Source organism: Marmota monax, unplaced genomic scaffold (assembly GCF_021218885.2).
Source record: "Marmota monax isolate L192 unplaced genomic scaffold, Marmota_monax_Labrador192_F-V1.1 WCK01_AAM20220418_F8-fsc00031, whole genome shotgun sequence".
Classification (NCBI taxonomy): Eukaryota; Metazoa; Chordata; class Mammalia; order Rodentia; family Sciuridae; genus Marmota; species Marmota monax.
In genome coordinates, this window is record NW_026695197.1 from 12717973 (window position 1) to 12741286 (window position 23314).

Below are 23314 nucleotides of genomic sequence, written 5' to 3' on the forward strand. Positions count from 1 at the left end.
GTAGCATGCTATAAGGATTAATTTATATTCTTCTGTCATTTTTGCTATCTTTATAAAGCTTATGTTCTTGTATATTTTATCTCTTAAGTTGTTTGTTTATAACTGAATTGTTTAAGGGAAGATAAAGAAGCTGATACTAGATTTCAACCCTGAATGGTATATGGTATATAATGGTCATAACTGTTTTTATAAATATTATATTTAGTTTTATTATATTTAGTTTTATATTTATGCCTATACATAAGCAAACAAAGCTGGAAGGAGGAAGGCTTTTTGAATATTTGACAGCTATATTTAAAATTGAATTTTTTTTATGTTTTTAGAAATTGCTTTTTTTCTTTTTTTTCAGGAGAGAGAGAATTTTTTTTAATATATATATATTTTTTTGGTGAACACAACATCTTTATTTTATTTTTATGTGGTGCTGAGGCTCGAACCCAGCGCCCCGCGCATGCCAGGCGAGCACGTTACCTCTTGAGACACATCCCCAGCCCTAGAAATTGCTTTTTGATATGTAGTATTTTTTTATTTTTCACAAAATTCCTATGAGCTAGTATTTCAGAATTTTTTGGTCATCAGGAACTTAAGTCAAATGAACCTTAATATTTTTAAAATTTGAAGAAGATAATTTTCTGTCATTATTAGGTGGTCTAATCTTCTTTTTACATAGGAGCTAAAATAAACATGTTTTTGTAAATACTATTATATAACAACATTGTAGTTTTGTAAAAGCTGTTATAATTTATATATTTGCAGGTTATATTATTGTTAGGGTACTAATGTGAAGTTAATAAGTGCCCTTACCACTCGAGTGTATTACATTTTCTGTCTTCTGGCACATCAAGATTGTTTCTCTATAATTAAAAACAAAAACAAAACTTATTTACTTTTAATTTAGGTAGCACAATTTTAAATTATGGTGCGATTGACAGTTTATTATAATTCTTTTTCAATGTCAGCTAACGTGTTCAATTTGAACTGAGAAATGCTAGATATGTTATAATTGAGATTCTTGAAACTTGGTTTAACTTTTTGATGGGAATACTATTTATAATTTGTCAAAATTTTACAAGATTTCTTTCTATTGTAAATGATAATTTCTTTTGTGTTTCAAGTCATAGATTTTTATTTATTTATTTAATTGCTACTGGGAATTGAACCCATGGTTGCTTAACCACTGAGCCACATCCCCAGCTTTTTTTTATATTTTATTTAGAGATTAGGGTCTCATTGAGTTGCTTAGGACCTTGCTAAATGCTGAGTCTGGCTTTGAACTTGTGATCCTCCTGCCTCGGCTTCCTGTGCTGCTGGAATTACAGTCGTGTGCTACTGTGCCCAGCAAGTCATAGACTTTTTAAATAGAGCCAAAGGAAATTACAAATTTGAAAATTTAGGGAGAAACCAGGTATGAAAAAGCAAGTTGAAATTAAAGTAGCACACATTGTTTTCATATTTATTCAGTGGGATACATAACCTGATTTACATGTTTTTCATAAATTTTTTTGTCTCATTTTAGCTGGATATTGTGTGATTACATATATACTTGGAGTCGGAGACAGGCATCTGGATAACCTTTTGTTAACAAAAACAGGTAACAGAATGGCTACTAGCACACACATTTTATTATGCCAATGATTTTTACTCTAGTATTTACTTACTAACAAAATAAGTTACGTAAGTTAAGATAAAGCATATATATTTTAAAAATTGGTACCTTGGAAGAACATTTAGGGAAACTCCCATCCCTTGTAACAGTTGCTTTAGTAATAATCCTGCAGATGGAAGCTCATCCAGTCTCTATTTCTGAATTTGCAGTGTCTCTGTGAAAAGCCCATAATGTATGTGAGCTGTTTAGTTTCTTCCTGTGTAGCTCTAATAAAAATGCTTTCTTTTAAAAAATATGCTTCACTCTAAAATAACATCCACCTCTAATAATCATTCTTATCCCCCTTCTTTCTGATAACTTTAGTCCCATATGTTACACACCATCTCTTTGCAAACAGTATTTAAAAATTCTCTATGTAAATCCACTTATTTAACCCAAATTGAAATATCCAACTGCTTTCTTGAAATCCTAATTATATATAGGCAGTTATAAACGTTGTCCTCTTCTGTATTATAACTTCCTAAAATCTCCTCTTACCTCATTTTCCAATCTCAATAAATAAATAGCAATATCATCCATCCATGTTTAAGCCTTAAAATCAATCTTAATACCCCTCTTGATTTAATCTTACTTAACAAACCTACTAGGAAATCTTACTTATACTTCCCTTCTAGAATAGATCGTGAAGTTGCCCACTGTCTGCATTTCTACTCTTCTATCCTACTTGAAGCCACCAACATATTTTTCTCAATTTGAATAACATCTGAATTCTTTACTATAATTCTGTGGCTTGCCTGTTTTTATAATCTGAATGTCAGATCAGACTCACAGCAGGTACCTTTGTTTCTCCTCTTTTTTGGAAAGTTCTTTTCTTTGATCTTTGCAGGACTGACATTGATTATCAGCCTTGTTCTAATGGTATTTCCTTAGAAAGCCCCTTGCTTCTTCTCTAATAACATATATGCTTTATCCTCTATTATTCTCTCTGTATGACTTGTTTTTTTTTATATCACCTATCACTAACTTAAGGTATTTTTTAATTTAATCCAAAGAATATTTATTGAGCAACTATTAGATGCTGAAGATAGCAATATAAATAGGACAGAAATTCTTGTATTTACAGAGCTCATTGACTGATAGATATCCCTTTCTGGGTGCAAGTTCTGTTACAACAGAGACCTTGTCTACTCATGATTCTACCATGCCTCTAGAACCTTGAACACCATGTATTTAAAGTGTTTAGCAAAGCAGTATTGAATGAATGAATGAATATCTCATCTCTTCTAAGTAGCTTTTCTTCTTTGGGTCAGATAATCCAAGTTTCAGCCGTCAGTAGTAAATAGACTTCCAAATTGCTTTTTAAATTGATCTCTCATATGAAGTTTTTATTTTATTTTTTTAGTATTCCTTTGTGTTATGGTAGCCAGAATTTAATGTCACTCATCAAATGTAGCCTAGTTACATGATAACCCTATTAATTCACATAATCTAGCATTTCATGTATTCATTTAAAATTATTACATGTGAAGAGTCATCTCCACATGTTATGTGGAGTTTGCATTTGTGGTGTCATATCTGTCCAGACCAGGCAGTCCCTTCAATAACCAAGACCAAAGGAGCATAACCAGGTGGTTATGGAGATTCTCAACTAATTTACCAAAGGATATTTTTAAACACATTACAGTATGTTTGGAGAGAATTGTAATTTGGAAGGTATTTTTGTACAGTTTTTTTTGTCTTGTTTTTCATTAGTTCTTTTTTGGTTGAATCTTTTAGCCACCAAGAATCAAGCTACCAAAATGGTTCTCTTTATTTCTAGAATGTAATTATTTTATATCCACATGGGATTTTCTCTTGAGTAGAATATCATTACCTCTATAATATTTAGGGATCCTGCTTATTTCTTTTGAAAATTGTTAATCAAATTTTCAAGTAATAGACTGTTTTTTGGTTGGATTTTGGGAAGTGCTTTCTCTCCTGTGTTTGGTCAGAGTAACTTTAAGAGCAAGATTTGGAAAGAGGAGTCTACTTAGTGTACCTTTTCTGTTATTTCATTTTTGAAAATTTAGTTATGAAATTTCAGAAACAGAAGTTTTAAGCTTATTACATGAGGTTTCCACTAGAGGGTGCTCCAAATTTGCCTTTAAAAAACAAAAACTTCCTTTAAAATGTAGCTAGATAAGAGGCACATTCTTTTTATTTCTTTTAGTTCAGTTTACTTAGCTGCTCTGTAATTATTTTACCCAATTATATTATGTGGTAGCATCTTAAGTCTTCCTTACTAAGGAAAAAGTTTTCAAATTCTCAGTTTAGTTTGAACAAAATTAAGACAGAAAAATAAAAGAGTAATGTATCCCTCAACTTCTAAAAATTTATTTTTAAAATTTCTGTTGTCTTTTACTGATTATATGTCAAAGCAATTTCAAGTTATATTAGTTATATATATGATATAAATACACATAAATAATAAAATGTATAGCTTGGACAAAGTGAAATTTGAATGTGGTTTATTGCACAAAATATATTTCAGTGCACTTAAAAAACTCATATTACTATAAAGTATCTTTCATTGTTTCTTTGGGGTACATTATGCATTTAACACAGATTTTAAAGCATAATGAAAATTTAGAAGTTTGGATTCTCTTACGTGATTGTCCAGTCTCTCAATCACTGATGGAGCATTTTTTAATTTATCAAGCAACATTTCTCTCGTTCTTCAAAATAAAATATTTTTGTCTACAGTTGTCGTTTGCCAGCATGGAAAGGTTTGGAGTGTGACTCTGCTTTGGATGAAACTGGTTGTGAATAACTAGAGTTCCTTTGTATCATCTACATCCTGTACCCTGCCATGAGAGACAGATCAGAGAAGGGAGATATCCTTATTTCATTTCACTGATATCTTTTTGAGAACTTGACCTTTTCAAGCTGTTCTGTCCTGTGAATATAGATGAGCCAGAAAAGGATCCAGCTAAGAGCTCTAGGCATGTGCAAAAGAAAATGATTCACTGCGTGTGGAAAATATAAAAATATACAAAGGTAATACACTAAAATGCAAACTATGAGTCTAAATTTAGATTTCCCAGAAATTTCTATTGCCCTTGCTTTATTTAGTTTTGGATGCTTTTAGTTTGGAGAACATTTCTTTGGCTTGTGCAGTAGAGGGCGCTGTGTGCCCACTGTGAAAGTAAAAGCAAGGAAATTCCTTTGTCCATGTACTGCCATGTGGTCAATCATAACATGGTTTTCTTGAAACAGATTTGGAGTGCATAATAGTTCATGTATTAGTGCATCACTATAACATTCTCTGGGAAATAAGTTGCAAATTTAAACTATAGAGAGGGATTGAAAAAATGGATTTCCCCCCCCCCCAGAATTGTTCTTAGAAAAAGCTTAAAAGAAGTCTCTTCAGGGTAATTGAATTTAGTAGGACCCTAATGAAATACCGTTCGAGTTTATCCCAACCTTGTTGAGAAAGATTTTTGTATTTATTTTTGAGAACTTGAGGAGGGAAAAGTTCAGTATAATATTAAAAATATTCATTGGTCATGTTAAATATACTTTATAATAGAGTTAATATGCAAATAAATGAAAGAGTCACAATTGAAAAAGGGAAGTGGGATCTTTACTAAATAGAAATTAGTTGAGATTCTAAGGATGGCCCCTCTGCTCTTGAGTTTTCCATCTGGAAGAGGTGGAATGTATTTTTATCTCTCTTGGAACTTTACAGTAATATGCTTTTGAGCCTTTCTCAGAAAGCTCAAAATAAAGAACAATCATTTCGATCTCCTATCATGATTTTCTTTGTCTTTTCTTAATTTTATGAGAAATTGATTAACTTTTTTTTTTTTAATTCTGAGAAAAAGTTTCAAGAAACAATGTGTTAAAGCTCTAAAGTCAAATTTTGGGAGATTTGGGGTAAAGTACTTCATATCTCCCTCTTGATTTAAATGTAGGAATACTACTAAAATCTTGTCCTTGGTGATAGTATGAGGGTTGAATGAGGTTATATAATAGAGTTCTACTTGGTACTGAGCACAGAGCACACACCTTAAGGGCTAGCTGTTAGGTATTGTTTGTTTATTTTACCACCATGAGATTAGGGTGTCTGTCATTCTTTCTTTAGCTTATGTAGTTATTTGAACTCATAAATTGAGAAAAAAGAAAATCATTAATATGTTTTAAAAATTTCTTTTTCCTACCCTTTAAAATCCAGACTTCTTTAAGGTACTTCCTTTTCTTATTCTCTTTTGAGTAATACTTTAACAATTTAGGAGTGTTTATAAGAGAAACAGTTAATGTGATTATTGATTTAATGTTATTCTTTCTGTATTTTAAGGTAAACCTTTGTATTTTAAAACTGATATTTACTATGCTTGTTTTATTTTTTCCTCAGGGGTATAATATAGTTTATAATATTTAAAACATTCTTACATGGAAAGATCTTCATTGCTCTTCAGATGGCGATGCCTCTTTGGCTATTTGCATTTTCAGTTATTGAATTTGGTATATTAAATATACCATAAAGTATAAGACCACACACTTAATGTGCTTTCTTACTTTCTGGGATGTAAAGGAAAGGAATTCAGAAAGTCTGAAGTATTTAGTAGGCAAATACTTTTAAAATGAATATAGAAACTAGGTTTTTCATGTCATTTTTATCCTTTGGGGTTTCTATGTAAACATTTCTTTCTTAAAGTTACTATTAATTACTTATTTCACTGGTTTATTCATAGTCAACATATGCATAAGAGAATCAGTCACAGATAACATTTTATCCACATTTTGTCTTTATTGATCATCCCTTCAGATGTTTAACAATTAGGACTTGTATTCATATTTTATCATTTTCTTTTAGACATTAAAATGTCTTCTTTGAAAATTGCTTGGATATTCAGTATCAAAAAAAATCAGTCTTAGCCCTATCACGAAAAAGATGAAAATGGTTAGTATAAGAGTACCTTTTTTTCCCCCAAAGTTTGTTTTAGAAGGACTGTTTTTGTTTGTTTCTCTTAAAAAGGAATAAAAAATAATAAGGTGCAATACCGTGCATTATTAAGGAGGTAGAAGTTTCTTCATGAACAAATATCCAAGGCTAAGTCATGAAAAAATGTTGGGCTTGTATGGAATGCAGAGAAAGAAAAGCACACACTGCAGCAAAACTGAAATAAGCATTGTTGTTGGACTATTTTTTAAGGCTTATTTAATAATTTGGGGAAATCAGTTTACTTCCTTTTGAATCATCTTTTATGTGGCAAACTTTAATCCAGGCATTGGAGTGAAACTATATTTGTAATATTAAAATTTTAAATATACATTTTTATATCAGATGATGCATTCTTTAATGCTAGGTAAATACCGTGTTGCTTTGCAATGAATAACTTTTAGTGAGGCAAAATTTTAATGGCTGTACAGCACTAAATGTTGTGCCGTAGAGTAGTAACCATAAACTAGATTAATAAAAAGTTAATGCTTTCGTAATGCCATTTTAAACAAAACGTGTCAAATGTTAAGGTAATGAGGTTGTACAACATACCATGTCTATTAGTCTTGACTATGAGTTTTAAATCATTTAGGTTATTAATCCTATTAGGATTTCTCTACAATAATCTAATTGAAATTGTGAATTGTTATTAATCAGTATAAATTAGACCAGAAGTCCCCAAACTTCAGTTTGTATCACAGTCTCCTAAGGAGCTTGGTAAGATTCAGATTGCTGGGTTGCAGCCTTAGAGTTTTTGAAACTACTTACGTGGTGGGGCTTAAGAATTTGTTTTTGTAGCAAAGAAAACTATCCATAGTTATCTGAAAAAGCTATTAAAATTATGTTTCCTTTTAAAAATACTTATCTGTTTGGGACTATATTCACTTTTTTTAAGTGCAGTCAAAACAACATATAGAATTTTTAAAAAAGCAAATATGAGAATTCAGCTCATAATATCTCCTATTAAGGTAGAATATAAGACAGTGCCCACTTTTCATTTTTAAAGTTATTTTTTACAAAAAGCAAATTGTTAAAATGTAATAAACATTTTTACATGTTTTTAAGGATTCAGTTTTAATGTTAAATATAATAAATATTGATAGGTATAACCCACATAAAAACAAAAAACTTTGTAAGGGTCCTCGATTTTAAGTGGATAAAAGGGGTCTGAGACAAATATCTTAGAATTGCTCATCAGAGGCTGCTTTTTTTTTTTTTTTTTTTAATTTTCAGTGGGTGCCGGCTACTTTAGACATTCAAATGGTTGTCCAAAAGATAGGAATAACACAGGGAATACATTTTTATTGCCTTGAAGACTGTAGGAAAAATGAAAATATATAACATTTTAAATTGTATATTTTTGAATAGAACTAGACTATATAGTCAGGTATACTGTCCAAGTAGGTATTGTTTCTCCTGGTTCATTAGCTTAAGTTTGTATTTATAAGAATGCCTTCTTAACAGTTGAATGTGAAATAACAATATTGGAAATGTAAAATAAAGTTCTACCATTAAATATTTTTTTGGGGGGGTATTGAATCCAGGGCCCTTTAACCACTGAGCCACATCCCTAGTCCCAATCCCCCCTTTTTAATTTTTTAGAATTTTATTTAGAGATAGGATCTCACTGAGTGGCTTAGCGTCTCACTAATATGCTGAGGCTACCTTATGAACTTGTGATCTTCCTGCTTTAGCTTCCCAAATCTCTGGGATTACAGGTATGTGCCAGGCACCCAGCCTTAAAATATTTTTAATTTCAGTAGTGTCTATTCTCTTTAATTCCAGAACTTCAAATGTCTTGAATCAATCTTAGAAATAAGTTCCTGTCACTTATATAAATAACATGAAAGTTTGATTAGCACCCTCATTCCATATGTAAAGTTGGTGACAATAGGAGATAATTATAGTCAGTGATTGCTTTGTTTTATATATATAATTTACTTCTTCATGGTTTAAGGTGATAGATTACAATAAGATCTCACTTCTTAAATTGCTTAATTAAATGTTTTTTATATCATAGAGCACATTTTTAAAACCCTTACAAGTTTTGTTTACAGATATTAACTTTTAAAAGCACATTTTCTTTGGTATGTATGAGGATGCATTTTCTTAAAACATTAATAGCTTCTTTTCAAAATACATGGGTCTTTGAACTTGCAAAGCATAACAGTGACTTTATTGATAGATACTGAATCTTTTATGCCTTATGATTGAGCCATAATCCTGTTATTTGAGAGTTTTCTTATAAGAAGGATAGAAAAATACCCTTCATTTATAAGCAATGATGCATAGGCAACATTGAAATTCCAGTAGTGGCTTGTAGTGAAATAAAGAACATTGGACTACATTTCCTGTTAAAAGCATGACACCCATTAAGGAATCCATGTGTTACATACAGCAGTTTTGTACCAAAGACTGATCAGATTGGTCATCTGCTCAAGTACTGAGAATCATTAGGAATTACATGGGTAACAAAAATGTTATTTAAATAATTATATAAAGCAAAGAGAGTTTATCTATATTTAGAATGCTGTTAACTTCTCCAGTCTTTTTACCTCTTGAAGGGTAAAATGGTCTGTGACCAAAAGGTAAAAATAGTTAGAACTCCAGAATGAGAATGAAGCGCTAAGAGAAGTGTTTGCCATAGTTGGACAGAGACTGTCTGGTTAGTTAAAGGCTGTGAAATCCTTCACAGAAGTAGACCATAGACTTCACCACCACATAGTAAATTAAATTGATAGCATACCCCTTGGACCTTAAGAAACTAGGAGATGATGCTTTTTCAGTGAGTTATCAAATTCCTGTCCTGAAACTGTTCTTCATATTTTTTGAATCATGGTCTTAATTTCCCTTAAGAATTTGGTGAAGTATATGGCTCTCCCCAAATTTTGATTTCATTGTATTTAGAGACTACTAAAACCCATTTGGGGATTTTGAAAGGGAGTCTCCTCTTTTTCTCTCTTCTTTAATTTTCTTTTTTTATGATAGGCATTTAACCCATGCTAAGCATTCACTCTATCAGCTTAGTTAAACCTCCAGCCCCTGAAAGGAGTTTTTTAGTAGTGAGTGATACATAGGTCTCTTAAATGGATATGAAACTCCCAACAGTGACATTTGATAATTTTATCAGGTTCTACATAAAACCTGATGTTACTTTTTTGTGTATCTACTTTCACATAACTGTAAAGTAAAATCAGATTTATAAATTAAATCAATAGTAAAAACTGATAAAATTTAATTTCAGCAACATTAATGTGACAGATGATACGCTTTTGAAACTAAATTGCCATTCACAGTGTGACTATTATGCAGATAGTATAGAGTGAGTTTGAGCTGCAGTGTCACACCCCAAATAAAAATTCTTAAACTGTTTTTCTGTGCTTGTACTTTAAAACCTGTATTTGTTCAGAATGCTGTCATCTAATTTTAAGGTGCAGTCTCTTACTTAGAATCTTTCAACTTTATGATGATATGAAAATTATACATAGTCACTAAAAACTGCATTGTGAATTTTTACTTTTGATCTTTTCCTGAATGGCAGTGTGTGGTATAATACTCTCATTATGCTGGGCAGTGGCAGGGAGCCAAATAAACAGTCAGTGTTCTACAATGTACTGAGTTGCTAAGTTGTGATATTTTGTAGATTAAGTTTAATAAATGCATTTTTAACTGATAGTATTTTCAGCTTACAGTAGGTTTGTGGGGATATAACCCCCATCCTACGTCTAGGAGTATCTGTATAACTAATTCTGTTTCTACTTTGTTAGTATTAGCTGGCAGCAATAGCATTGCCATTTGATACCAACCCCCAAACACTGAAATCATAGGGGGATACTAAGTACTGAGTAATAAGGTGGCATTCAGATGATCCATACTTGATATCTGTTAATTTTATTATAGATCATGATGAAAATAAAGAAAAATTTAAAATAATTTTCCTTACAAACTATATCATTTCTAAGCCAAGTACGGTAGTGTAGACCTGTAATTCCAGCAGCTTGGGAGGCTGAGGCAAGAGGAGCACAATTTCAAAGCCAGCCTCAGCAGCTTAGCGAGGCCTTAAGCAACTTAGCAAGACCCTGTCACAAAATAAAATATAAAAGTGGTCTGGGGATGTGACTCAGTGGTTGAGGACCCCTGGGTTCAATCCCTGGTTACCACCCCCCTCCAAATACAAAGAGCTATATCATTTCTAGAAGAAAATTTCTGGTATCAGCAATATTAAAAGCTGCCTTAGCTAAAAGTGTGGAATTAAGGGGTCATTAAGATTTATTTAATGCAAAATAAATATAAAGAGTGCTTCTGTATTTTAGGAATTATCTTAGGTTTCAGGACTGTAACAAGTAAACCTTAATTCTTGACTATAAAACTTTTACTAGCTCATTAAAAGGTTAGTTGGGGAGAAAGGGGTTTAGTTAAGCATAGGTGAAATAGCAGCCTGATTAATAACTGCTTACCAAATGTCTACAGACATGTAAGCTAGAGGACTGTTTAGCTAAGCATTTGCTACCCTTTTTGTGTTTTTGTTTACAAAGCCTTGTTTCTATATTCCATAAGTTTCTTGCTATCTATTTCTATTTGTAATTCCCTCTATCTTACCTCCCCATGTGCCATTTACTATACTAGTAATATTCATTTTTTAAAAAACTAGTTATTGGAAGATTTTGACCAGTGGTCAAATTGGGTCAATTTAACCTGGAATCAATTAGAAATAAATACATTTAAAGAAGAAAAGAAAAAAAATGGATGATTTGAATAAATGAAAAATTAGTTATTTGTGCAATTGGTGTGCTAGTACTTATTCTACAGCAGGTAATAGACCTTGGGGTAGTTGTTATGATGAACATTCATACATAGATCATTTCTCCTTCTATTTGGAGCCCATGTCCCAAACTTGGCACAACTTTTATAAAATTCCAGAGAAGTTGCGACATAGTTTCTTTTCTTTTATTTGAGAATAGTGCTACTATCTTATATCGAATTTTACTTAAAGTTAATGTCATAATTACCTAATAGATTTTTTTTAACTACTCAACTTTCAAAGTTATATAAAATGTACAGCTTAATTTATTATTTATGTTTTTTCTTGTGAAAAAAAAAATGCCTAATGGAGTTGCCGTGAATGTGAAGTTTTTATCCCTTTAATATTTGATTTTACTAGTTTCTGGCAGTTGTGATCATCAGATACAATGAACATATAAATATCAATTTAGAGTATTCAAATGCTTTAAAAGTGGTTGTTTTAATATTTATTTTTGGAAAAAGTACTGACTTTTAATTTTTAGGTAGTATTTGAGGTTTGTAATATAAATATTTGTAAGCCACTTTTATTAAAGACCTAGTCATGAGGTAGTAAATGGCTTGATTTAATTTTGAAAAAGTTCTGTTGGAATAAATAATAATAATAGAAACTAACATTAGATGTTTATTGTGCTCCCTGTACTGTGCTATTAGTTGTTTTTCCTTTCAATTCTACTTTGTGAGATAGTTAGCAATATGATTCTGTTTCGCAGTTTAGAAAGTAAGATTTAGAAAGGTTAGGCAACTTTGTCAAGCCACTTAATCAGTTGAGATATAAAAATGTCTTTTGTACAGTAGGGCACCTGCAGTTCTGATTTCAAGTACCTGCTAGTGCATCCCTATTGACCTGGGACTTCATTGCTTTATAACCAGAGGCAGTTCTATGCCTATCATTTTCTTATGTGTTTCACAGTCACCTAATGACAGTAATGATAACTCAGGCAAATTCGTAGGGAGAAAGGTATCACTAACATCTTAGTGATAGAATCAATTTGTAAAAATATTTTGCAAGATGGAAAATTGTTCAGAAATTTAGTAAATGCAATTGAACAAGGAAAGTTATTGGCTGGTACCCTTGAGGGGAGAAATATTCAAGTTCCTTAAATAAAAATGGAGAGTTAAGTTCCCACATGAAACAGGTTGTAATATATTACAAGACAGAAAGAAGTAGGTTGTGCTAGAGAAATTTTTTGGTTAGCTTTTAAAGTGAATTAATTTAATGAATGCCTATCATGTGCCAGAAACTTCTGAGGCTGGGCACTCAGCAATGCACTAAACACACCTAAGTCCTAAATCTCTGCCTTGGAAAAGCTTAAATATATGATCCATGAGGTTACTTTTTGTGTTAAAATGTGTCCATACTTTATATCTACTTGTAAATTACAAGATGTTTTATGAATTCTGTGGTGAATCATCCTCTAAAGTGAATTACCATGTTCTTGCATGCCTGCTGTATGAATTTAATGACTACTGTAGGTTTTTTCTTAACGGGAACTACAGCTGTGTTTAGTGCTTGGCATACATGAATGCTGTGTTTGGTTTCCTAGTCTGAAGCGAATTAGTGACACAGATTAGTTGAAAATGGTTCTGAAAAAAAAATTAGTTGAAAAGGAAGCTAACAATGTAATTTGAAATTTGTTTTTTTTTTTTAAGTTTTTTTATTTGTATACTTTTTTCTTTTTTTTCTTAATTTGTTTTAATTAGTTATACATGACAGTAGAATGCACTTATATACTTTGATATATCATATATAGATGGGATACAATTTCTCATTTTTCTGAGTATACATATTGTAGAATCACATTGGTCATACAGTCACATATAATTTGAAATTGGGGAATTTTTTTTTTCTTTTTTTGAGAGGTCATAAAGAAAAAATTCATCTCAAGAATACTCAAATAAAAGAAATGGTCTTCCACACATTAAGAGCAGTTCATTTTAACTTATTGTCATAGGAAATTTGCTCCCTAGATTCTTATCTTTGCTGATACTTTAAAATGTTGTCCAGACTTCGACATAATAAATACCAGAATAAAAGACATTCTGGAAAAGTAGGATTTAAATTTTGAATTAAATTACTGTGGAATGATTTTGAGTTTAATTTTATCAGAACAAATGTGAATTAAAATGGACTAAAATTTACTCTGAAGGATGCTCTCAAATCTGGAGGTACTTTTTTTTTTTGTTCTTTTAATTAAGAGACTCTGTTTATACCAATTGTATGGCATATCTTCCGGGTTTTAAAAGTAATTCTGGAAACAAATAAAGTTTTTTATTTACATCCAGGTAAACTATTCCACATAGACTTTGGTTATATTTTGGGTCGAGATCCAAAGCCTCTTCCTCCTCCAATGAAACTGAATAAAGAAATGGTAGAAGGAATGGGGGGCACACAGAGTGAGCAGTACCAAGAGTTCCGGAAACAGTGTTACACAGCTTTTCTCCACCTTAGAAGGTAAGTGGATTTTCTTGATACAGAGAATTTTAGTATTATTATAGATCACATGAACAAGTTATTCAAATGCATCATTAGCATCACTTTCTTTTTCAAATGACTGGAAACAGTATTTTTTAAAGTATTTGTTTAGTTGTGGATGGACATGATAACTTTATTTTGTTTGTTTATTTATTTATTTTTATGTGGTGCTGAGGATCAAACCCAGTGCCTCACATGAGCTAGGCAAGTGCTTTACCAGTGAGCTGCATGTGTGTTACCACTGTGCTATAATCCCAGCCCCCAGTATTTCTTAATTTATATTTTGACATCTATTTTGATAAAATCTGATATCAAAGGGGAAAGATATACAATTTCTTGCTTTCCCACTAATTATCACATTACCAAATTTGGCCAACTAGGAAGTTGGCATTATGCAAGTGTAGGAAAACAGGGAGCTTTCAAGGTCAGGGGCATGACCTCATCTTACTGAACATGCTTTGCCAATTTTGACAGTACTAGGATAGAAAGAACGTTAGAGACTTCATACCTTTCAGATCTCCTTGAAGGCAATCCTGGATTGTTTCAGTCATCATGCTTGAGTCTGAAGAATGAAGACTTTAACTTATTTAGAGTGATATTAGTTCAGTCAATTTGGATCTTTACCACCTTTATCAATTTGAATTCTGAATGCTCTTCAGGAACATTTAGAATTTTGTTTATTGATTGAAGCGTGAATGTTATATATGATTTCCTTTTTCTTTAATGCCTCATCACTCATTCTGCTATAAAAATGTTGATTTTTTTTTCCTCTATCCCTTCTTTTTTCTTCAGTGTCACGCTCTGCTTTCTTGATTCTGATTTGCATAAGACTGAATAATGAATCATCAGGGAAAAAATGTCATGTTTATTAAATTCAGGACATGGTTCTTATGATTAGTTAAAAATGACAGGATTGTTTGACTCCTGAGGTATTTTAACCTAACTGTGGAAAAATGAATCTTTTTTAGTCCAGCAGAAAATTCCAGTGTGGGAGACATGACCACATACTCTCCAGGTGAAAATTTAATCATTAGGAAGAGAGTTGCTTGTGCAAGTGGCTTCTGTTACAGTTTTGTTTTTGTTTGTTTTTCTTTGTAATCTCAGTTACTCGTGTTGGACTTGAAACATAGGCAGTCAGTGTATGTTTCTTGAATGAAAATTCTCAGTATTTTAAGAAAACCCCCAAAATCTTTGCTTTGAGGTCGAGTTCCTGAGTGATTTTGATGCTGCTAGTCTCAGAAGAATAGCAGTACTATATTAATCAGGTTTCACTTTTTGCAAGGACTAAATGCACTTACTTTATAAACTCTTTCATGTGTCACAAACTTTACACCATGCATTTTACAAATGGCTGGTTTATTTATACTTTGGGTGGCAGAATAACTGAGTTTTACTCTCCAGCAATGCTAAAAAAATAATGAGATGATTAGTGTTCTTTTGATCTGCTTGGTGATGCAATAACACTTTCAGAGAGAAGAGAGTTCCACTTAAATATCTGGGGTTTGTAATTTAAAATAGTCAAAGCCTGTAGAAAACTAGATGGAACCATGGTGATTTCAGTGAAGAGGCAGACAGGATGTTCTGGAATGATAGCTAGAGAGTGTCAAAGGTGTTCTATCTTACTGAAAGCAGAAGGAAAACAATGTGCTTTATAAACTGTCATTGATAATGGATTAGTAACAATTCAGTAGAATGAGAAAACAGAAGCAAGTTATTAATCTGGAGATGAAGTTAACTTTCTTAAATTCAAAGAAAAATCACAAAGAGATTAATATTAATAATCTTGTGCTAGATTTTCATGAGAATTGTTCTTTTCTTTTTAAAATTTTCCTGTCATTTAAGTTCAGGTAGACTCTAATATTTTGATAAACGTTGCCCCACCCTCCACCAGTACCGGTGATTTAACTCTGGGTCTCTCACATGCCAAGCAAATGTTCTACTCCTGAGTTATATCCTGGGTCTTTTTTTTTTTTTTTTTTTTTTTTTTTTTTTTTTTTTTAAATTTTAAGACTGTCTTGCTAAGTTGCCTGGCCTTGAACTTGGATCATCCTCCCTCAGCCTCCTAAGTAACTATAAGTTAGGTAGATGTGCCCCATCTACCTGGCTAATACTTACTTTTAAGAGTATGGTTTATTCATTTAAAAACCTTGTTGGACTAAGAAAATTATATAGTTGGGTTGGAAATACCATTAGAGTCAAGTGATCCTGTCATTTTGCCAGAGGTGGGGGTTGGGGGTTGGGGGTTTTACCAGGGATTGAACTCAGGGGCACTAGATCTATTTTGTAGTTTTTATTTAGAGACAGGGTCTCACTGAGTTGCTTAGTGCCTCACTTTTCTGAGGGTGCCTTTGAACTCACGATCCTCCTGCCTCAGCCTCCCAAGCTACTGGGATTATAGGTCTGCGCCACCATGCCTGGCAGATACTGTCATTTTTAACTAATCATCAGACATGTCCTGAATTTAACAAACATGACTTTACTTTTTTTTCTTACTAAAATTTTTATTAACTTTATGTTTTTTTTTTTTGGGGGGGTTTGGGGTTGTAGTTCATTGATAGAGCACTTGCCTAGCATGTGAGAGGCACTGGGTTCAATCCTCAGCACCATGTGAAAATAAATAAATAAAAAATATAGGTGTTGTGTCTATATACAACTAAAAAAATATTTTTTAAAAAAGCCTTTGGAATATAAGAATTTAACCAGATGGTCAAAAGTTTGTTGGGATGCCTTTTGAACTAAGTCTATGAATGTTTACAGTTGTGTAGAGGAGAGAACACATTTAATGGTGTGATGATTTTCATTCAACAGAATATTTTACCATCTCTTATAAATTAGTACATATTGCACTAGTTTTGAATTCTCATGGCAACAATTCTAATGCTGAAACATTTTTAAATCTTATGTGTTCAAGGAGAATATAGCTTTTCTTCCTAACCCATGTTTATGCAAATAGCATGATAGACACTAATGATGCAAAGATGGCTTTGCATTTTTACCTCAAAAGGGGTAAAAACATCCAATGCAGAAATTAGGAATTCACTTAACTATATCAAGTAAGACTCTTATATTGTCTCAAAGAATGTTTGATGAATCATCGCACATCAGTGAATTTGTTGGTCTCCCCACATTTCTCCATTAACTATAGTGTTTCTACTTCTTGGAGTAGTATACTTATTAAATATTTTTACATAATTCAGCTAATGTTTGTCCCATGCAAAATGATTAGTTATAGGAGAGTTAGACCTCAGATGTAGTGAATGATCTTTACATCATGTAATTAAATGTACTTTTTGACACTAAAGATTTTTCCTGAAAAATTTAAGCCATCTGTATTTAACTAGTGGGTAGCATAATGATTGATATAAAATAGATAAGAAATAGGGTATGTTTTCCTTGAACACTATAGCAGACCTATTCCTTTTATAACCTTAGTCTATGTCTAGACTCAATTTTGCATAATTTCCTACCCTATCATATTTTAACTTTAATCTTTTGTCTTTGAATACTGATTTTTATGATTTCTTGTATTCCTTAATCATATTTTGCTGAGTAGAAGATTAAATGACTGTCCTACTTAAATACATACTTTTTATTTTATTTTTTAAAAATATTTTTTAGTTGGACATGATACCTTTATTTTATTTATTTATTTTTATGTGGTGTTGAGGATCGAACCCAGCGCTCGCATAAGCTAGGCAAGCCCTCTACCACTGAGCCCCAGCCCCCATACTTTTTATTTTAGATATTCTTTCTTAAGTAGAAAATGCAAGTTAATGACAACAGCCATAAAAGAAACACACATTATGCTAAAGTCACGTGTTTTAACATAGGTCTTCACTGTTCATTAAATTACTTGTGGTTCTGGGGTATTGACGAGAGAACAGTTCAGGTCCTCCTCAGAATTAATTGACCTGGGATGAGGATCAGGCCTTAATATGTTTAAAAAACCCTAAGGTGAATCTACTGGGCAGCCAGGTTTGAGAACTTCTGATATATCACTTTAAAAATTGATTCTTATATTTCCTTCCTGTGTATGGTAGATTCCTAAGGATTTCCCCATAAAAAGATGGGAAGAAACTATAAAATAACAAAGCAGAGCATGAATAATCAAGGGTTAGTTGAGAGAGCATCTTCTTCTTCTTTTTTTTAAATAGCATAGTATGAAATGGCTAGCTGTACTCTACTACCACCTCCATTGCGGCCCTCTCAAATGGATCTTTATTTTCTTAAGAGAAGGGCTTGGTGCCCCTTTTGCTCCCTGTTAATATTTTCAACCCATTTCTTCATTTGAAAAGCATTGACAGAATCTTTTATTAAAGATGACACTGTCAGATACATCTACTGTGTCCATCTGCCTACCTCTGCAGCACTGTCATTGTGTGAAAACTTTCATTGTCATCTTCATGACTCCTGCTGTGGCTTCAGCATCCACATAGGGCTAGTCTTTTGGGGCTTGTCTTTCTCATTTATAGAGTCTGCCTTGGCCACTCTCGTTAATCAATATTAGAAAATTTTTTTCTCTAAAATCTTAATCCCTAATTTCATACTCTAAGCAAAACTTTCTTTATAGTTTTTTTTTTTAATCCTTTTTATTCTTTTTCTAAGACAGGGTGTCACTATGTTGCCCAGACTGGCATTAAATTCTTCGGCTCAAGCCATTCTCTCCCCCTTAGCCACTTGAATAGCTGGGACTGCAGACAGGTGCCACTGTTCCCTATTTCTCAGCATATTATTAGATGAGCCTTTCTTTCTGTAGTTCTTCTACTTCACTGATAATGTTGTCTCATTAGTCTGCCACCACTGTATAATCTACCTCATGTTGTCTTTTTGTTTCCCTTTCCCCCTAAATTTTATTGCCTAAGAATACAGTCACTCTTACTGTCCTTCCCTCTAAATCCCATCTGGCAATTTTATCTAGTGCTGTTTCTTCATCTGCCAAAATCCCAGCTCTGGTCATGTGTCCAGAGGGACAATTCTATGCCACTGAAGAAAATCCCAACAATAATCATGTTCTCACCACTGGGTTTTAAATCACTGGTTGTCAGTTTGGGGCTATTTTGAACTCCCTTTACCCTGGAGGGCACATTTTGATAATGTCTGGAGACATTTTTAGTAGTCACAGCTGGATTAGTGCCACTGGCATTGAGTGGGAGAGGCCAGGATTATTGCTGAACATGACTTTGCTGTCTTTCTTCATGCTCCTTCATAGCAAACCTGCATTCTCTCTCTGCTAACCTCCTTTGTAGCCCCTTTTATTTCTTCCGCCTTCTGCATAAGGCTTTCATTTCTATTCTGCTAATAATACTTTTATCAAAGTGAATTATTAGTTATACCAAATACAGTAGCCATTTTTGTTTCCTAGCAACTTTTGACACAATTGACCTCCTTGTTCCTGAAAACCTTCCTTTGATTTGTTGTAACCCACTTCTCTGTTTTTGTTTTGCCTACTGCACAGTCCTGTTTCTTCACTGATTTATTCCTCCTTTTGCCTTACATTCTGCATATTGAACTGTGTAGAAGTTTTATTGACTTTATAGAGGGTTTAGTGTTAGATCTTTTCTTTCCACTGAAGTCTTTCTTTACCCATTTTTAATCCAGTCCAATGAATTTTAAGCATGAATCCCCTGCTGTTGGCTTCCAGCTAATACAATCAGCCCTGGTAACCCCTCGATGTTTATCTGGCAGCCTATCTTGACCTTTGTCCTAAGACTTGTGGACATCTTAAACTCAGTGTGTATAAAATGAAATTCTTGATTTCTTACCTAAAATCCTATTTTTCCTCCATTCAGACTTTCCTGTTTTGATGAGTAACTCTCAGTTACTTAAGCTAACTCCTTGGCAACATTCTGTTCCTCTGTCTTCTCACCCTACCTCCGTTGAACTAAGCAGTAGTATGGTCTACTATATCCCCAAAATATAGCCCAGTAGCCTGTATGTTGTGTCTTTTTCACCTGGAAGTTTGTGTTACGTTTCCCTACCTCCATTCATACTCCCCACAAGATGGCCAGGGTGAGATTTTTTTTTAAATGCATATCAGAGTACATCACCTACTTTTCAAACTCAATTGCTTCTCAGTGCATTTGGAGTAAAACATAGTTCTTTAGGATGCTCCTTCTCCCCAACCCTGTCAATTTCTGACCCATTTCCCTGGGTGGTTTTCCTTTTAAAAATCATTTTACCTATAAAACAGACACAAAAGTATCTTTATCAGTTTATCATGTGAGATTCCACCCTCCTCCACAGTTTAAATTTCATGAATGTGAGAATCTTGTTTATTCAGTACACTACTATATCCCTAGTGCCTAAAATAATATATATTGTATGTGTTGGGTAAATGAATAAAATTGTGTGAGTAGAAATGGGATATCTGCAGTATGCTTTTATCAGTTCCCACAGGAAATCAGTAATTTAAAGGTAGTTTAAAGCTGTTTAGTTTTTATTATAACTTTTTAAAAGTATAAGTGGATTAGGACCAATTTGATTACAAAACTACATCAAGTTAGAAGTTTTCATTTTAGTCCCTCTTGATTTTCATAGGCAATATAAAATTCAGAAATAATGATAAAATAGGTAATTTAAAAAAACCATACATAGATAGCCATATTGTATTCAAGTTCAAGTATTAAACAGTTGTAACAGCTTGTGCATTTTTTATTATAGAGAGGTAGGTGACTAGGATAAAGATATTGCATACTGAGGCCTGGGGTTGTAGCTCAGCGGTAGAGCACTTGCCTAGCATGTGTGAAGCCCTGGGTTTGATCCTCAGCACCACTAAAAATAAAGGTATTGTGTCCAACTACAACTAAAAATTAAATATTAAAAAAAAAAGATACTACATACTGAGACTCCGACCTCTGTCCCCTAGAGAAGACAAAGTAAGGCACTTGTATTGATGCTTCCTCTGAAAATAGCTGCTAAAAACGTCATTGCTTAAAACCAAAACTTCTTGTGCTCATGTCTATCCTCACTTTCAAACTTGAATTCCTTTTTATCACAAGCAAGCTAATAAGAAGGGCCCACCTAGGACATAAATGCTCCAGGAGAGAGTGTTGTAGAGCAGGATCCAGGGTGTGTCTAGAGCAGACTGAGACTTCTCTAAGGCTCCACATGTGCATTTGGAATAAGTAGCCTCCTTTCTCCTTGTTCAAGGGAAAAGGAAGAGTTTGAGAATTAGTAAAGTCTTAGTTTTTGCTAGAGGCAAGCATATTCAAAAATATTAGATATTTTGACCAGTTTCAAAGCAGTAGACTACTAACCACTTATGTTCAAACCACTACTAACTACTTATATTCAAACTAACTACTTATATTCAAACTAACTACTGAAAAGAATGTCATTATTAACAATGAAAAAGAATGTCATTATTAGACAGTTACTCTAAAATTCTACTTTATAGTGACCTAGACATGGTACTGTATGAACACCCAAAGATAAGATTGTTTTCAAGAGACAGATAATGAAAAGTCTGAAGTAGTATTAATCGTTATAAAGATCCGAATACCACTACTTACAGAAATGTTCTTAGTATGGTAAAGAAATGCCAGATTCTAATTCATCGCTGTGTTTTTCTCTTTTTGTTGGTCTCCTTTAGGTATTCAAATCTGATTTTGAACTTGTTTTCTTTGATGGTTGATGCAAACATTCCAGATATTGCTCTTGAACCAGATAAAACTGTGAAAAAGGTAATTTTTGTACATCCTCAGATACCATGTTTAGTTTACTTTTCATATATAAAAAAAGTTTAGGGTTTTAGCAACTCACTTCCCCATATTGTCTCAGCCTGTGAATTATTAAATAATATAAACTAAGAGACCTTTTGTATGATTTTTTTTCAAATTTTAGAATGTACTAGTCTCTCAAGTTGTCTGAATCCAGTTTGTTCTGCTCCCTGCCTTGTTCCTGCCCAAAGAGGATACCATATCTAGAGAGAGAGTTTATTACTACAAGCCTTGCTTGCTCTTTGTTCCTTTAACATTTAAAATAAGACTAATGGCACTCCCAAGAGAAAAATGCAGAGACTGTAATATCATATAGGAGAAAACAGCCACTTTTTTTCCTTTCCATCCATACCTTGGATTATGTTTTTGTTTATTTGTTTTGTTACTGTGTCAGAGGGGTAGAGACTTCTTTAACTCAACCTGAAAAGAGAACAGTATTTATGTATGATGTATCATATTGCATTCTACTGTCAAGTATAGCTAATTAAAACCAATTTTAAAATTATATAAAAAAAGAGAAAGGACATCAAAGGAAAACCATCATGTAGTCAGTTTTCCACAGGTATTTTATCTTGAATTCTAGCAAGAGATGGGAGGAAAGGCAGTGGATTTGAAGGTTCTTATCTGAATTAATTTCTCATTATCTAAATCATTGAAAGGAAAGCAATAAATAAAGCATACTATTTATCCAAAGGTAACATAAGATGATATTAGATATCAATATGATATGATTTTCAACTTACAGAAGTATAAAAATCTCTTGAGTGTTGGCACTCTCAGAGGTGGAATTGATCTGGTATTCGTAAAATTATAAAGAGCACCTTAATGCTCTAATTTCTAATATATCTGACTTTGAACAATATTAGGTACCTCTGACTGAACCAAATGAGAGTAATCTTTCCTAATTTTATACATCATTAGCAAACAATGAGGAATTTTAATATAAATGTTTTATTATTTAAACATTTTGGAAAAGTATACTTTTATCAAAATTCTTTTTTCTTCTCAATAGCACATTGACTTTTCCCATTTATTCATTTTTTTCAGCCAGCACTATTCAATAAAAATTAATTTTTTCTTCAGCAAAAAATAGATTATTTACCACACTACTTTTGGGCATGTCCTATTTTTTAATCATTGTATTTCTTTTTATTGACTAAAGCTCATCTATCAGGAAATACAATTGGTTGATGAAAATTTCTTTAGCTGTAATCAATGACTCTTCTATTTCAAATGTTGCTTTTTTTTGTTGTTTCAATCTGTTATATTCAGGATCTTTTTGCTGTTTATTTTAAATCCATTTACCTGATGTCTGTCATATGTTCACTTTTCCTTGACTACAGAATGTTCAAAAGTCATTTATGAAAGTTCTAGCAGTATTTGTCAAATTGAGTGAGGCAGTTTGTTTGGCTAGTTAAGCAGTTTTCTTCTGCTTCTTATTAGATCCATCTCTGTCTATTTTAGGAAGTCCCGAGAGTTCCCTGTTGTTACCAGCTATCTTTATAATATTGTGTTTTAAAACATAAAGCAATTCATTTCATGATAAAAGCAAAGAACAAAAGCATCATATTTAGTCATTTTTATTTTAGCCTAGAGTTCTCTAGTTGTTTATTATGGTTTCAGTTAAGTAAATCTTTATTTAAAAAAAGCATTTGGGCATATTGTTTCTTAAAAGAGTATTATAAATTTTTTTTTTTATTTTCTGATGTTTTATCAATAATGTGAAGTCATCA

General features: G+C 32.5%; 1 protein-coding gene across 1 annotated transcript in view; it reads left to right on the plus strand.

Moving 5' to 3' along the window:
• The window catches only part of Pik3c3 (phosphatidylinositol 3-kinase catalytic subunit type 3), a 121833-nt gene that overhangs the window by 78640 nt on the left and 19879 nt on the right, over positions 1 to 23314 (plus strand). The window contains exons 21-23 of the mRNA XM_046428417.2: positions 1517 to 1591; positions 13674 to 13842; positions 21455 to 21545. Coding sequence (XP_046284373.1) covers positions 1517 to 1591; positions 13674 to 13842; positions 21455 to 21545 — 335 coding nt within the window. The remainder of the gene's footprint in view (positions 1 to 1516; positions 1592 to 13673; positions 13843 to 21454; positions 21546 to 23314) is intronic.